The sequence below is a fragment of the Apostichopus japonicus genome, chromosome 13, assembly GCF_037975245.1.
Source record: "Apostichopus japonicus isolate 1M-3 chromosome 13, ASM3797524v1, whole genome shotgun sequence".
Lineage (NCBI taxonomy): Eukaryota > Metazoa > Echinodermata > Holothuroidea > Aspidochirotida > Stichopodidae > Apostichopus > Apostichopus japonicus.
In genome coordinates, this window is record NC_092573.1 from 9885656 (window position 1) to 9901014 (window position 15359).

A 15359-nucleotide genomic window follows, 5' to 3' on the forward strand; every position below is an offset into this window, starting at 1 on the left:
AGCTTTAGCGTCGATGACCATAATCTGGTTTGTATCATGTCGAACGCCGTGGGTAATATTAATGCCCTTGATTCTACATTATTTGTTACAAGCTGATTCAAGTTACATCCCGAACTTTCAAAGCTTTGGCATGCAACTCCCTATCCAAGTAATCCCGTTCGACTGACCTGTATATGGAGTGCAGCTCCTTCAGGTTGGGCAAACATTTACTACGAAAACCCATAAATTAAGCTAAGAGAATAGTAGTTTACGGAGGGTATAGCAGTAGACAAAATCTTTCAACAGATGGCAGCAGCAGGGTAAACAACAAAAAGAGACTTAGTAGAAACATAATTAAAGGTATGCTCTATTGACCCCTGCTAGATATTCATGCAATATGGTCACCTTTGGTCAAAATACTTAAATTGTTTTTATTACAACCATTGGAGGAAATTTTTCCTCACTGGGACATTCAGTGGTCTTGTGAGTTCCTTAAAAATGTCTGAGAACATGCTTGATTTCAGCCGCCAGTGCTGCCCCAGACCTTGAACCGGTCCCTCCCATGGGATAACCCTTCTAATCAGTGGCGGAGCTAGGGGTATTGGTCAGGAGGGGCGAGAATGGTCTGTAGGGGCGCTTTCGACAATATCTAAGCGGAGCGCCACCACAGGTTGGCGCGTAGAGTACAGAAATTTTTCGAGTAAAGATACTCCCTAGATCGCCGGAAATGACCCTTCCCGGGCTTGGCTAATTTGCAGATAAACGAAGAATAAATAGGTGTCACCGCCATATTACACCAAAAAAATATGACAAATGTCAATAGGTAGATGAGAGCGCAATAAAAAAGTCAAATAATCGCGAATAAGTAAAAAGTGGTAAAGAGCTGAAAAGGGCGCCAGTAGTCCATTTGAGTCCGTCAGGGAGGGGGGGGGGCATCCGCCCCCCCGACTGTATGGACGCTCCGCCACTGCTTCTAATCAGGAGCCCGCTCTCTCTCTCTCTCCATCTCTTTCTGTAAATAAAGTAAATAAAGATGACAAACTTCCCATAACATTAAAGCAGCTAATTTGTTTGAGCGTTGAGTTTTCATTAATCTTTTTACATAACACGATCAACTTCTGCGATTTACTCAGTTGTATGTAACGTTTAAAGAAGAGTGTCTGGTCGACAAATATATTGTGTTTTTGGTCGATACATATATCCTACTTAATTGTAGGTTTGGTATAAAACATTGTCAGAAAGTTTGTAAATCAAGGCCAAAAAACGTTTTAGTGATGAGCTTGTGTTAGAAATCTTTGCGTTATGCATCATAAAGTTGCAATATTGCAAATTACACAGACTCAGCGTAATATATTTACACTAAATGCCCCTTGAAATGTGTCTATAAGCAAAACATTCTAGTCAGGAATGTCGAACAAGTTCTCAACCCACCGACGCCAAATTGATTTTCTATTCTCAGAATCATCAGTCTTTATATTGCCCCGTGTATTCCTACCACAACGGTCTTTCCAGTTATATGGGGCAAAAGTTATAGTACGTTGGTACTGTTTTACAATTGTACATAGCTCAGCAATTTCCTGTTCAGAACGTCGGGAAAATAATAGCAGTTTTGGCTTTTTAATTTATCAAACCTGCAAAACGAGCAATTGATAGCAAGAATACTTCTATGCAGGATAAACGCAAAAGCCGAAGCCGAAGCACGAGTTCTTTCATCACATCATTTGGAAAGTGTATGTGTGTCCGGATGATTCAACTTAATAACAAAAAACATTTCGTGAAATTACTGTGAGGGAGTGCACACACTGCTCTATACAGATGATCCTGAATCTGTGCTTGCAACGTTGGATGTGAATACTGTGTAACTTACATTGTGATAGAAGATTAAACCTGAACATTTTCTTGGGAATTTTCGCTCTTCTAGTTGATTCTTACTTGCCTTTCAGCAAGCGTTATGTGAACCCCCGTTTCGGAATTAACGTTTTGTGGCAATATGGCTGCTAAGTTTCTAAAATTATTTGGGAGAAAAGCACCTCACCCACCTCGTCCTGATTACACAGGCGATAGGGACCAGTTTACGAGACCTGCCGATGATGATTTTGGGTTTATGCGGCCCAGTACCCATTCTGATCAGAACGGAAGGGGGACTAGCGTTAACCCTAGTGCACAAAGCACATTGGAAGGGGGGAGTTACTTAAGTACCAACGGTAGTGTATCGTCAAGTTCTAACGTTAGAAGAGCAGGACATCGAACTACTGAAGGTGAAAGTCCTACAACGAACTCACGGGTAAGAATACAATCAACCATTTTACTTCTCTCAGTCACACATTCAACTTGACAGATTTGCCTTCAAGTTAGGACTAGCATAGGCTCTTACATATATTCGCCCTCATTGCTACTGCTAGTCAACGTATACATAATTTAGGTTTAGGCCTAACCTATAAACTGACTAGCAAAAGAACATGCCTATCGCTAGATCTACGTCATGAAACAAAAATAAAGGCTAGTGCTAGTACAGTAGTAGTATTGTAGTACAGTACTATTAGTACTTACCAGTAGGCTAAGCCCTAGGTCTGACATTTAATATCCTACCCTAGGCCTAGATCAAATCTCTAAACCTTTTGCAAAGCTTTTCAGGTCTTGAGTAACAAATCAAACTGCTTTATTACTACTAGTGTATGTATGTATTTTAGATCCTCCTGCAAGCAGGAACTCGCGAAGAAGCCTCATTGGCTTATCAAAGCCGCAATATTATATTTAACGTCCATGATTATGATTGTCGATTGTCAACAACTCTGTAACTGGACGACATACATTAATCTTGGAGTGACTTTAACTAGTGAAATATGCCGGGTACGAACAGGACTTGATCCATTTTTCTTTTAAATGTTACAAGACTTTTGAGTTTCAAGAGGAAATATTCAAGCCAATTGCAGCGATCAGGTTTCTGTTTAAGCCTGGCAATTCAAGGGTGTCAAATTGGTCACCTTCCATTCTAAGTTTGGTCTAAATAATTATTTCACTAACTTCAAGATAATTATAAAAATTCCTGATGAAATTTAGGAAGTATGTTGAATTTACTGCCTAACACAAAAATAGTTCAATTGGTGTTGGGTCCCAACAACTAAGTACTATATCATGTGAGTGATTATGTTGCTTAAATAAATAAAACATTGAAAGGTTACATCTTAGAACTGTTGGGTAAACATCTGTGCCCAAAGTTCAGTTCATTCACCTCTGTGTAGGGCTGTAAGCACAACAATGTACCTTTGTGTATTTTGTTTCATTAGTTCTCCCCCCTGGAACTTGTGTGTGCACTACAACTATTCAAACCACAGAAAAGAACAAAAACAAACTTATTTCATACCATCTGGGAAGAAGATGCTGTTAAAATAAGTTCAATGAACTTTTAAGGACCATGCCAACTTTCAATGTCTTCTACCTAAATGCAATATGTAGCAGTATATGTAGGCCTATACTGTCATGAACTAACATTCTCGTTTAGTTTCGGTTATCATCCAAACTGTAATGATAACTAATCTGGAGATATGGAGCCAAAAAAAAATAAAAAAATAAAAAGAGGACAGTCCAGTCGACTAATTTTAGTGACAGCTAGTATTTTATTGAGTTTAATTGATCGCTTCTAAGAAAAGGGAAAGGTTACTTGACTGTCTTATTTAAAATTGTTTCACAAAATAAGAATTGAAATAAACTAAATGAAAGGCAGTAATGAAGTACATATATGTGGACCATATGTAGTGTACGGTATACATTACATACAAGCATGTATTAGTTGCAACGCTACTATTGTGTCCTCAGCGAGGAAGTCTTTAATAATATCCGAAACTGAAAAATTATTTTTCCAAAAGGTTTTCCTTTTTTGATATTTTTAGTTACTATATTTTTATTTATTATAAAAGGTATACCATCTGATGAGGTCTATGAAAATAGCATACATGTATTAGTTGCATGCAACTCTAATATTGTGTCCTCAATGAGGAAGTCTTTTATAATATCCGAAACTGAAAAATTATTTTTCCAAAAGGTTTTCCTTTTTTGATATTTTTATTATTTTTAGTTCCTATATATTTATTTATTATAAAAGGTATACCATCTGATGAGGTCTATGAAAATAGCATACATGTATTAGTTGCAACTCTAATATTGTGTCCTCAATGAGGAAGTCTTTTATAATATCCGAAACTGAAAAATTATTTTTCCAAAAGGTTTTCCTTTTTTGATATTTTTATTATTTTTAGTTCCTATATATTTATTTATTATAAAAGGTATACCATCTGATGAGGTCTATGAATAAAATTAATTCCTCTGTCATGCATGATGCAGTACAGTTTCGTTTGAAAGGGAACCATTAATCAAAATCAGGTTTCATGTGTAATGTAAATGGTTGGCATTGATGTGAAGTACTTTTCACCCACACTCAAACAAACTTTTCTTGATATAGAACTCATTGTGGTTTGACCTTGTGGTTGAAAATATGTGCTTTCAATAAATCATACCTCTTCTACATGTATGGATTCATGGGAAGTGCACAGTAGAAGGTTGATGAATATAAATTATTGCTCGAATCAATTTATAGCTTTGTAGGGTTCCAGCCTACATAGGTCGGTCCCTACAGCTTTATATAAAATCTTTGTGAGGATTTTTATTAGTATTAAATTATCGTTGGTGTTTATAACATTAACTAAAATATTCCACAATGATTGCAATGATGATGTAATTATGTTGTTGCACAGAAGTGATGCAACACACAAGAAATTATGCATATATATTCTAAACACATGTTTTGAAGATGCAACTCATTATAATTTAATATATACACTGTTACTTAGGTACAGAACTTATGAAGAAACTTATAGTACTGTACAGTACTAGGTGTTTGTGTTTGTGGTGACTTGTGTTGGGGTTGCAGCGATGACAAAATATCAATTTTGGCAGATAACCTCTAGGTAGATGGGAAGGTGGCGATGATTTGATAGAAGATTGGAGAGAATCTCGTTTGGTACCGGTTAGTCTTGGGGTGTCAGATATAATAACTGTACTAGATCCATCTAGGAATAATGGATTTGCATAGAAATCTCTACCGTAGGTAAAGCTAGAGTATGATGTAAATCTTAGTGCCCAAGAGTTGGTACCAGTTAGTCTTGGGGTAATATCAGATTAAATTACTGTACAGATCCATAGGAATAATGGATTTGCATAGAAATCTCTACGGTACGTAGGTTAGCTACAGTATAGTATGATGTAAATCTTACTGCTCGAGAGTTGGTACTGGTCAGTTAGTCTTGGGGTAATATCAGATTAAATTACTGTACTGTACATCCATAGGAATAATGGATTTGCATAGAAACCTCTGCCGTACTTAGGTAAGCTACTGTAGAGTATGATGTAAATCTTATATGCCCGAGAGTTTAGTTTTTACTCATATTAACTAACTTTTACTTAAAATACTATTTTCTCTTCTTCTTTCTTCTGTACAGGGAGTGGCCTACTTGACAAGCCTACTACTTAGGTTTTTTAGGTCACTTCCTTTCGTACTACTTCCTTTTCTTCTACTTCCTTTCCTTGATCTATAGTTTGACTGTCAATCTGTCTGTCATAACATCCATTTATGACACTGTACAACTCATGTAGTTGTTACGAAGAAACAAAGCTTGATCCGCATGCCCTTGTTATGTTAACAACTGTGCAGAACTAGTGGCATGTACAGTAGGGTTACCATATCACTGAATCAGCGAATGTTTGCAAAATTTATAAGTCTGCCTCTGACAAGATTGCCTGTGTCATGAATCAGGATCAAAGTTGTATTTTAAGCGCTCTAAAGCGCTGAATTGCGAGAGCTCTGTGATCCTGTGATCAGATCACTATAGATGTACATTCAATTAGATGATTTAAGTCTTTAATAGTTTCTAAATTGACAAAACTGAAATGACCAACAAAAACATTCATGTTGTTCAAATGACTTAGAACAGTTAGTCTGAAAATCATGTCACTTCAAAACTTTATGATGTACAATTCATATTAAGCACAGTTTGTAAAGTGAGTTATTCCTCGTTATGACACAAATTAAGGATAACTTCCATTTCCTAAATGAAATATTATCAACAGTATCAATATGGCAGCTATTAAGCATTGACTTAAATGTTGCAATATAGTTGCACATATACAAGTTTTGTCTATTTGAGGAAACAATTTTAAATTGTTAATAAGCGGTTGAATGATTTACTCTACATACGTATACTTGTTTGGGATAATTGACATTAACAACATTGCTTAAGTCTCATGTCCTGGTCTGAGATATATTTATATTTTGCAGTTTTTTGCTGTACATTAAATTTTGTCCGTTATTATTATACATTTTTATATGACTGCAACATTGCTACACAGTACAGTGAAATGCCTCATTATAACTTTCTTCTAACATTGTTAATAATAAGTATTACAGAATAAAACAATAGAAAATGTATTTTAGTTTAATGTTAGAATAACTATAGGTCATTTTTATTTCAGTGCATGCCTTTAGAGTATAACATTGATCTTCTTAACCAGCAACTACATAGTATCAAAACATATAGATCCACACACATACAGTGTGTACAACTGTACACACTGTGTTATTTTTTCAATGCAGTTTCACTGTAGTGTGTATACATCTATAGTATACATACTGGTTGGATGTTTTTCTAAAACATCCTGCTTTCACTTTTAACACAAGGTTTAAATGTCTCAAACAATGCTAAAAGTTGCATAATCATCCTTTTTTATATATTTATAGATATATGAATAGGTCAAAGACAATCCCAGGGATATATACTGTATTATGTTCTACAATAGAAACATACAGTATTAATTGATGAATTATAACTTCATCTGTGTAGGTTTCCACTTTCCAGGATCAGTTAATTATTCTGGTGTGAACGCTGGTGAAATAAAGTTTAATGTTTAAATGTCTTAAGATCTAATCAAATTTTGCTTTGCTATCATCAGAGCTAAGAATTTAAAATATAAAGACCTAAAAAAAAATTGAAAAATCCATTTATAAGAATTTTTTAACTGTCCAACCTTGAACACTTAAAAACCTTCTACTATTTTTTCTCAGAATGATTATACACATCTAAACTCTAGATAAGAATAACACAACATGGCAGGACAGTTCAAGTGTGAAATACAAAAATAGTGAAATTAACAATTTTTTATAATTTACAGAGCTGACCAAACTGTACTCGTCTATCAATGTTCAACATGCCACAGATGTACATTATATTATCCCTCAGATTGACGTTTCTTGCTTTTTATCTGCTAACTGTACAGGAGTAAACCTATATGTACAGTACAGTACTGTCTGTGCAAAATTGTGTCCTTATAAAATTAGCACTTAATCAATTGTTTATAAGTAGGTCCAGAATGAAACAATTTTCAATTTTTTGTTTAGCAATCACCCATTCCTTTGTAGTTTACATGCTACTTATTCTCTAGTACCTTAATATTAATTTCCTCTTTGGCAATGATCTGTGCGTACTACTGTACATACCGCACCCTAACGCCGGTACACAATAAATTACGGTTTTCACTTTCATAGCTAATTTGCTTTGTTTGCTCTTGTTATGTTAATAGACTGCATGTTAAAGAGTGGGGTGATATTGTTCCATGTACAGTATTTATGTACAAAGCAACATGTCGAAAATTGAATACACTGTAAAATTAATACAGGTTTCTTACTTACTATACAATAAATGAAGCATCAAATTTATTGAAACTAAAAAGAGTTGGTGTTGCCTATAACAAAAAATTCTAAATTGTCATTTGAAATGAATTTGACTAAAGGTTGGAATATATCTGTATCACTTCAGGAACATAATAATTACCTCTTGCAAATGGGATCCTTACTTCTTTGAATTATTAATTCAGTTCTAATTTACATAATTTACAGCACACACTATGGTAATAGCCTAACGTTAGTAGTTAAAATTAATGTCTATACCATGTTGTAATTCACACTTGTACGGTACTGTGCGTACAGGATTCATGACAAGTCAGTGATACGGTATTTATCAATTGTCTGCTTCTTTTGGCTGTTCGCCGGGTACCTTGTGTGAAATTATTGATTTTGTAAGGTATTCTTGACAAGTTGGTGTCTAATACCAGTATTCTGGTACACAGCAGCTGCTTGTTCTGTATAGAAGCACCTGTTATAAATTATTGAATGAATTACTATTAGCTAAGAGTTCTGTATTAAAGGATAAAGTAAAAGCTATCTATAGTACAGGCTATATATATGAACACATGTTACTTATATATAGTACAGGTAGGGCACACAGATCGGTTGATACATTCATGTGCAGGCTGCCAAGCAACAACATATTTTAACATAAGTATATTGGAAAGAAGAGAAAATATAACTAAGACAAGAATGTTTTTTTGTATTAAAGTTAGCTTCTTCAAATTAGTATCTAAAAGAGTGTTACAACCTTCATACTTTTTCACAAAATTTTGCTCAAAATGATATTTTTTTCTGGCACATGGTGATAATTCCTTGCAGAATAGAATACCTTAATTATGTTATTGCAGTTCATCTTAAAAATCGTCACAAAAAGTCATAAAAAAAAGTATTCACACTTTTCCTGCTCAAATGAACTACAACTAATTTGATCATGGTAGGACCATTGGCTAAAAGATGGAAATAATTGATAATGTGATCGTCAGTTTTCTGTTCATCTTCCTCCCAAACCTGTTTTACTCGGAAGGTCTCAGAATCTGCCGGAAGGAGCAGTCAAGTTTTGGCGACGGTTTGAACTTTCGAGCCGGCCACAGAACTTAAATGCAAAAGACTTAAATTCATCAAAAGCAGCTGATGTCGATGACTAAATTGTGCAATTTTCAAACATTGGAGAAAGAGTGATAAAAGTTTTGCTTTCTTCTTTCTTAAGAAAAAATATGAAGACATAGGACATGAAATTGAAAGATAACTTGCCCGAGCTAGTCAATGTACTTTAATCTTTTAGAATCAAAAGGATGTGTAAAAGTAAGTTGGCCTGACGTTTCGATCCTAGCAGGATCTTCTTCAGAGGCTAAATGACAAGTTACAGTAACAGAGGGGACAAAAACACGCACAGAATACAGACAGGTTAATGAGCACGGTGAACACAATGAGATGGATGAAAGGGGATTATAAGTAGAAAGCAACAGAAGAGGAGAGGAAGGAGATAAACTGTGGAGGGACAAAGAGAGGATTAAAGGCACAGGGTAGGGAATAAACTGGAGAGGGACAAAGACAGAAAGGTGTGAAGAAAAATGGAGGGGAAGAGAGCTGTGAGGAGAAGAGTGAAAGGGGGGGGGAGGGAGAAAGGGGAGAAGGAGTAGGGAACAGAGGAAAGTTAGTCATGTCCTTCCTGAATGTTCAGCCCATGAGGTTGAATGGTACGAAGGCGTTGCATCCAGAGCCTCTCTCTGCTGATTCGTACTAGGTCAGGACGGCTACCTAAGGATTCAATCCCCTGTAGGGACATGTCGTTAATGGTATGGTTGGGAAGGTTAAAATGTTCTCCAACTGGGGTCTCAGTCTTCATGGTGTTGACTGTGGATCTGTGACCATAGAATCGCTTCTTGAGGGTGGTTTTGGTTTCGCCAACATACTGGATGCCGCAAACTCTACAAGAGATCAGATAGATGACATTGGTGGTAGTGCAAGTGATGTGACCCTTAGTCTTGCGTGTGAGTTGCATGCTGTGGCTGGTGATGGAATTGGATTCAACAATGTGGTGGCTGCAGACGATGCATCTCGAAGTACGATCACATTTGAAGGTACCATGCTGAATGGGTGTGGGGTTAGAAGTTAGAGGTGGAACAGCAGCGCGTACAAGAAGGTCTCGTAGGTTGCGTGGTCGTCTGTAGGCGATGATGGGTTTTTCAGGGACGGCTCGTTGGAGTCTATCTGAAGTGAGGAGAATGTTGTGGTTGTTAGAGGTGATTTTCTGAAGGGGAGGAAGATTTGGGTGGAAAGTAACAACCAGGGGCAGCTTGTTGTCGCAATCTCGTCCCTTTTTGTCCTTCACTGCCAAAGCAGATGATCTGGAAAGGGAGCGGACTCTCTGAATGGCTTCACGCACCCTTCTGGCACTATGGCCCCTGGCAATAAGGTGTTTTTCCAAAGCATCTGTATGGCGAATGAAAGAGGAATTGTTAGAGCAAATGCGACGAAGACGAAGTGCTTGACTGTCACTTCTCTGTACACTAACATCCCTCATGCTGAAGGTATCGCAGCTACGTGTGCAGCCCTGTCTAAGAAGGTCCACCCTTGTCCACCCATCTCTGACATCAAAGCTCTCATGCAACAGGTTCTAACAATTCCTCTTTCATTCGCATACAGATGCTTTGGAAAAACACCTTATTGCCAGGGGCCATAGTGCCAGAAGGGTGCGTGAAGCCATTCAGAGAGTCCGCTCCCTTTCCAGATCATCTACTTTGGCAGTGAAGGACAAAAAGGGACGAGATTGCGACAACAAGCTGCCCCTGGTTGTTACTTTCCACCCAAATCTTCCTCCCCTTCAGAAAATCACCTCTAACAACCACAACATTCTCCTCACTTCAGATAGACTCCAACGAGCCGTCCCTGAAAAACCCATCATCGCCTACAGACGACCACGCAACCTACGAGACCTTCTTGTACGCGCTGCTGTTCCACCTCTAACTTCTAACCCCACACCCATTCAGCATGGTACCTTCAAATGTGATCGTACTTCGAGATGCATCGTCTGCAGCCACCACATTGTTGAATCCAATTCCATCACCAGCCACAGCATGCAACTCACACACAAGACTAAGGGTCACATCACTTGCACTACCACCAATGTCATCTATCTGATCTCTTGTAGAGTTTGCGGCATCCAGTATGTTGGCGAAACCAAAACCACCCTCAAGAAGCGATTCTATGGTCACAGATCCACAGTCAACACCATGAAGACTGAGACCCCAGTTGGAGAACATTTTAACCTTCCCAACCATACCATTAACGACATGTCCCTACCGGGGATTGAATCCTTAGGTAGCCGTCCTGACCTAGTACGAATCAGCAGAGAGAGGCTCTGGATGCAACGCCTTCGTACCATTCAACCTCATGGGCTGAACATTCAGGAAGGACATGACTAACTTTCCTCTGTTCCCTACTCCTTCTCCCCTTTCTCCCTCCCCCCCCCCCCTTTCACTCTTCTCCTCACAGCTCTCTTCCCCTCCATTTTTCTTCACACCTTTCTGTCTTTGTCCCTCTCCAGTTTATTCCCTACCCTGTGCCTTTAATCCTCTCTTTGTCCCTCCACAGTTTATCTCCTTCCTCTCCTCTTCTGTTGCTTTCTACTTATAATCCCCTTTCATCCATCTCATTGTGTTCACCGTGCTCATTAACCTGTCTGTATTCTGTGCGTGTTTTTGTCCTCTCTGTTACTGTAACTTGTCATTTAGCCTCTGAAGAAGATCCTACTAGGATCGAAACGTCAGGCCAACTTACTTTTACACATTCTATTACACAGGCTCTCTAGTGGATAAGCAGTTTGCTAACAGTTTTATTTTATTTTGAGAATCAAAAGGAGTCAGTAATAATAATACTGTACATGCAGACTTACTCAAACTTTCATTTTGTGAAAATACAAGCCTGGGACTTAATTATCAGGCAGTCTTTGTTTTGAATAATGATGTGGCCAAAAAAATGGGAAAATTGGCGACTTCAGTATATTCTCTGTGACTTAAACTGAAAGCTAGGCTATTTTGTATGCATATGAAAAGGGGATCTACAGAATTGAGTGTCTGAGTATAGCGTTGGTGAAGTGACAAAAACATGTCGGTTCATTATTACGACAATGAATGGGTTGGTTAGTTGTATGTATGTATGTATGTGTGTATGTGTGTTAGATCCTCCTGCAAGCAGGAACTGGCGAAGAAGCCTCATTGGCTTATCAAAGCCGCAAGCTGACCGAAATCAGTCTCTTACATTCATATTTAACGTCCATGATTATGAATTGTTAATTGTCAACAACTCTGTAACTGGACGACATACATTAATCTTGGAGTGACTCGAACTCGGGACCTTATGATTGAAAGGCACCGGTGTTAACCACGGAGCTAACACTCCTAGTTGATCCACTGATCCGGATAATCCATAATCCGAATCATAATGAGAGGTCACGATAATAAAGCAATGCACCATCGCCCTTACAGTTGAAGATCTTTCTTCACAGGTTTCATACAAACAACAGGAAGCTGAGACTGGTCAGGAATGACTTCCTCTACACTGAGCTTTTTAAATATAGGGTATGCAGATAGCCTGTTGTTGTAGCTGGTGTGGGCTGTATATACATATATCACAGAACCCTTTCCCCATGAATACATCTTAACCACTGCATCCTACCTGTACAGTATTTGCATTGTACCGTACCTTCATCGTCCGTGGAGGCACCGAGGGATGAATGGCACAACGGTGGTTTAACAGGGCTCAAAACCGGAAAAAGGAAATCCTGTCATATCTCGTACTGTACAACCTCAAATGGAGAACAAGTGATTTGGTTTTTGTAGTGTTATTAGTGCAGCCTGTCGTACAGTAGTTTGCATATATACTGTATACAGCTGATTTATCAGCCGCCCATAGGAGGAAATTTGAAGTTCAGAGGAAAAATAAACAGGAAAAATAAACAGGATAAACCGTCCTAAACCAATAGCTTACTTTCCCCGAAATGATAAAACATTTCGTGATTTTGTGATTTACTATGGCGAGTTAAACATTTTTGAGGGGAATGAATTTATATTCTGCAAAGAAAATTTCCTTTTTCTGCAAAATTCTTCAAATAGATTGGCATACATGCATGTACAAATAACACCCATTACAAAGTGATCAACTAAGGGTGGGGGGTGGGGGAGGGGGAGGTACACATGTGAAATACTGTGCAAAAAGATGTGAGCTAAAAGTTAGGGTGAATTGTATTACGCAAATTCTAGTTTCTTTTGTACCATAGGAAACTGCTGCCTACCCCACAGAGCTGTATCCTAATGAATGAATATACATTGTTCCACAGCATTATATGACCTGTCACATAGCTACCTATCACCCCTATTCATAGTAGTACTTCTTGTGACGGTAAAATAAATTGCCAGCTTCCCGTAAAGTATTAGACTTGTTGCATTTGAGTTCAGTAATAGATTTAAATCTTGCGTGAGTCTAAATATACATTATGTGTAACTCCGATGGTGAAGGGGTTTTTCTTGCCCGTCATCATTATTAACCTCTGCCCGAATTTTCTACTGTCTGCAAATTAGGGTAGACGAGCAAAGGCACATCTGTTTTACGAAAACAGCAGAGTGGCCTAAATAGGCTAAGTGTTAATATGTGTTGTGGTGAAAAGTTGCAGAGGTTCCTAGACTGTAGGTTTCCTGAGGGAGTTGTTATAACTACTCCCTGGTTGCTACACATGAGCAGAATCATTAAAGTTAATTGAAACCAGCTGCTTTAACATGACCTCCATTCCCCCCCCCCCCTCCATCCCCTTTTTTTACTACACATGAGCAGAATCATTATGTTAAGTGAATTGAAACCAGGTGCTTTTACATGACCTCCACCCCCTCCAGCTCCCCCTCTTTTCTTTTTTTTTTACAGTTAGTCATTTATTAACATGTATGCATGGACAAATTGTTACAGGAATTATAATATAAGTTCATTGAAATCATTTCCGCAGAAAGATGTATTAAACAAACTGACGGAATTAACGACTAAATTTGAAAATTTTGAATATTAATTAGAGTCTCTTTGGTTGGTAGTGGGGAGGTGAAGGGAAGAGGTTGCTTAAAAATTCATGTTTATAATAAAGGGGGCATAGAGTATATATATTCATAATTTTTGAATGTTAGGACTTAATTTTTTATGTGAAAAGTGTCCCTTTTATAAATACAGAGGTTTCTTCACTTTTTACCAAGAGGAGTAAAAATGAATATGCACGGATTAATTATAGTATAACAAGGCCATCATCAATGCACTTGATGCACTAACGAGCATTTCCAAAGCTGAGGCACAAGGCAAATGTCACAGCATGTTATTACTGTAAATGTTATCAAAACAGCAGAGTGCTACATATGCGCTCATATATAATCCAGCCTTTCACTCCTGTTGACTTTCACAACACAGAGCATTCTGAATGCTACATCTAGTGTAGTCTGCTGTAAACTGCCTGAAATGATGAAGAAAAATAGCATTGATTGTAGGTTTATTATTTAAACCCCCAAGCAAAGTCTGCTGTTAAGGCTAGGAATAAACTGGTAATTATGACATGAATAGTGGTCAGCATTGTTCTGCATGTAAGCCCAAGAATGACCTCATCATATGTTAAGTTGAGTCACCAGCCTTTAATAGTCTGCCCTACCAGTGAAAGACCTTCAGACTAAAGTCTAGGGGCTGCCTGCATGCATGCACGATATTTATGGATGGACGAACGCATGTAAATGCAGACAACAAGTCTGGTAATTAATTGATAAATTTTGGTTTAATTTATGTGCTGTACCTACAGAAGGTTGATTTATATATTCATACTGTACAGTACAGGACTGTACATACAGTATTACACTTTCCTCATCAACTAGATATAGTATATAATTAACATGTGGTGGCATGTTCATAATTTAGATCGTGTCGTTGAACTACGACTGTCGATTTGGATATATGTACAGTCACGTGTATGATCTGCAATTATAGAAGTGGTTTGTACAGTAAAACTGTAGAGCTGCAAGAGAACAAACATTGAGCATGTGTGTATTGTAAAACCAGGGCACATTGTAATATGTTGTGGGACCGATATATGATCTTAGTGCATTTTACTGCAGGACTGCAGGGGATTGGATGAAAATTGTTCCTTTTTACGTTGGTGAAAATGTGAGGCCTTTTCTTGGTAGAACTGGCACTACAGTATGTGTTGGATAGCCAACTTCATCAAATTAAATTTGAGTAAAACAATGTGTGTAGAAACACTTTACAGTACTATCATCATTTCTTTCCTAATTGTACTTGGCATGGAAAATTTGATAAATGCAGTGATTTAATGTCACTGAATATGTCAGAGTGAGGAATATAAATTCCAGAAAATTCAAGGAGGTGTGGTGTGATTTCACTGTGTGCCGAAGAAAAATCAAATGTTAGGTATAGTACGTTCCTGGTCCACCATGCAGCTCTATTGTACCAGTAATGTCAGTGACCAGTATTGTCTCAAAATATGCTAGAATTTGTTAACAAAAAGAATGGTCCCTCATGTTTCTATGAACAACAACATGGAGGAAATGTCTGTCAGTAGGGACATGTACAGTCGAGAGGGAGGATGGAAGGGGAGGGCGGGAGAAGG

General features: G+C 37.8%; 1 protein-coding gene across 2 annotated transcripts in view; it reads left to right on the plus strand.

The window, feature by feature from the left end:
- The first annotated feature begins 1699 nt into the window (after positions 1 to 1699).
- Positions 1700 to 15359, plus strand: part of LOC139978252 (uncharacterized) — a 76698-nt gene continuing 63038 nt past the window's right edge. Inside the window, exon 1 of one of the 2 annotated variants that reach the window (XM_071988258.1) lies at positions 1700 to 2263. In XM_071988258.1, coding sequence (XP_071844359.1) covers positions 1970 to 2263 — 294 coding nt within the window. In that variant the 5' untranslated portion in view covers positions 1700 to 1969. The remainder of the gene's footprint in view (positions 2264 to 15359) is intronic. The other variant, XM_071988259.1, reaches the window with a different exon arrangement.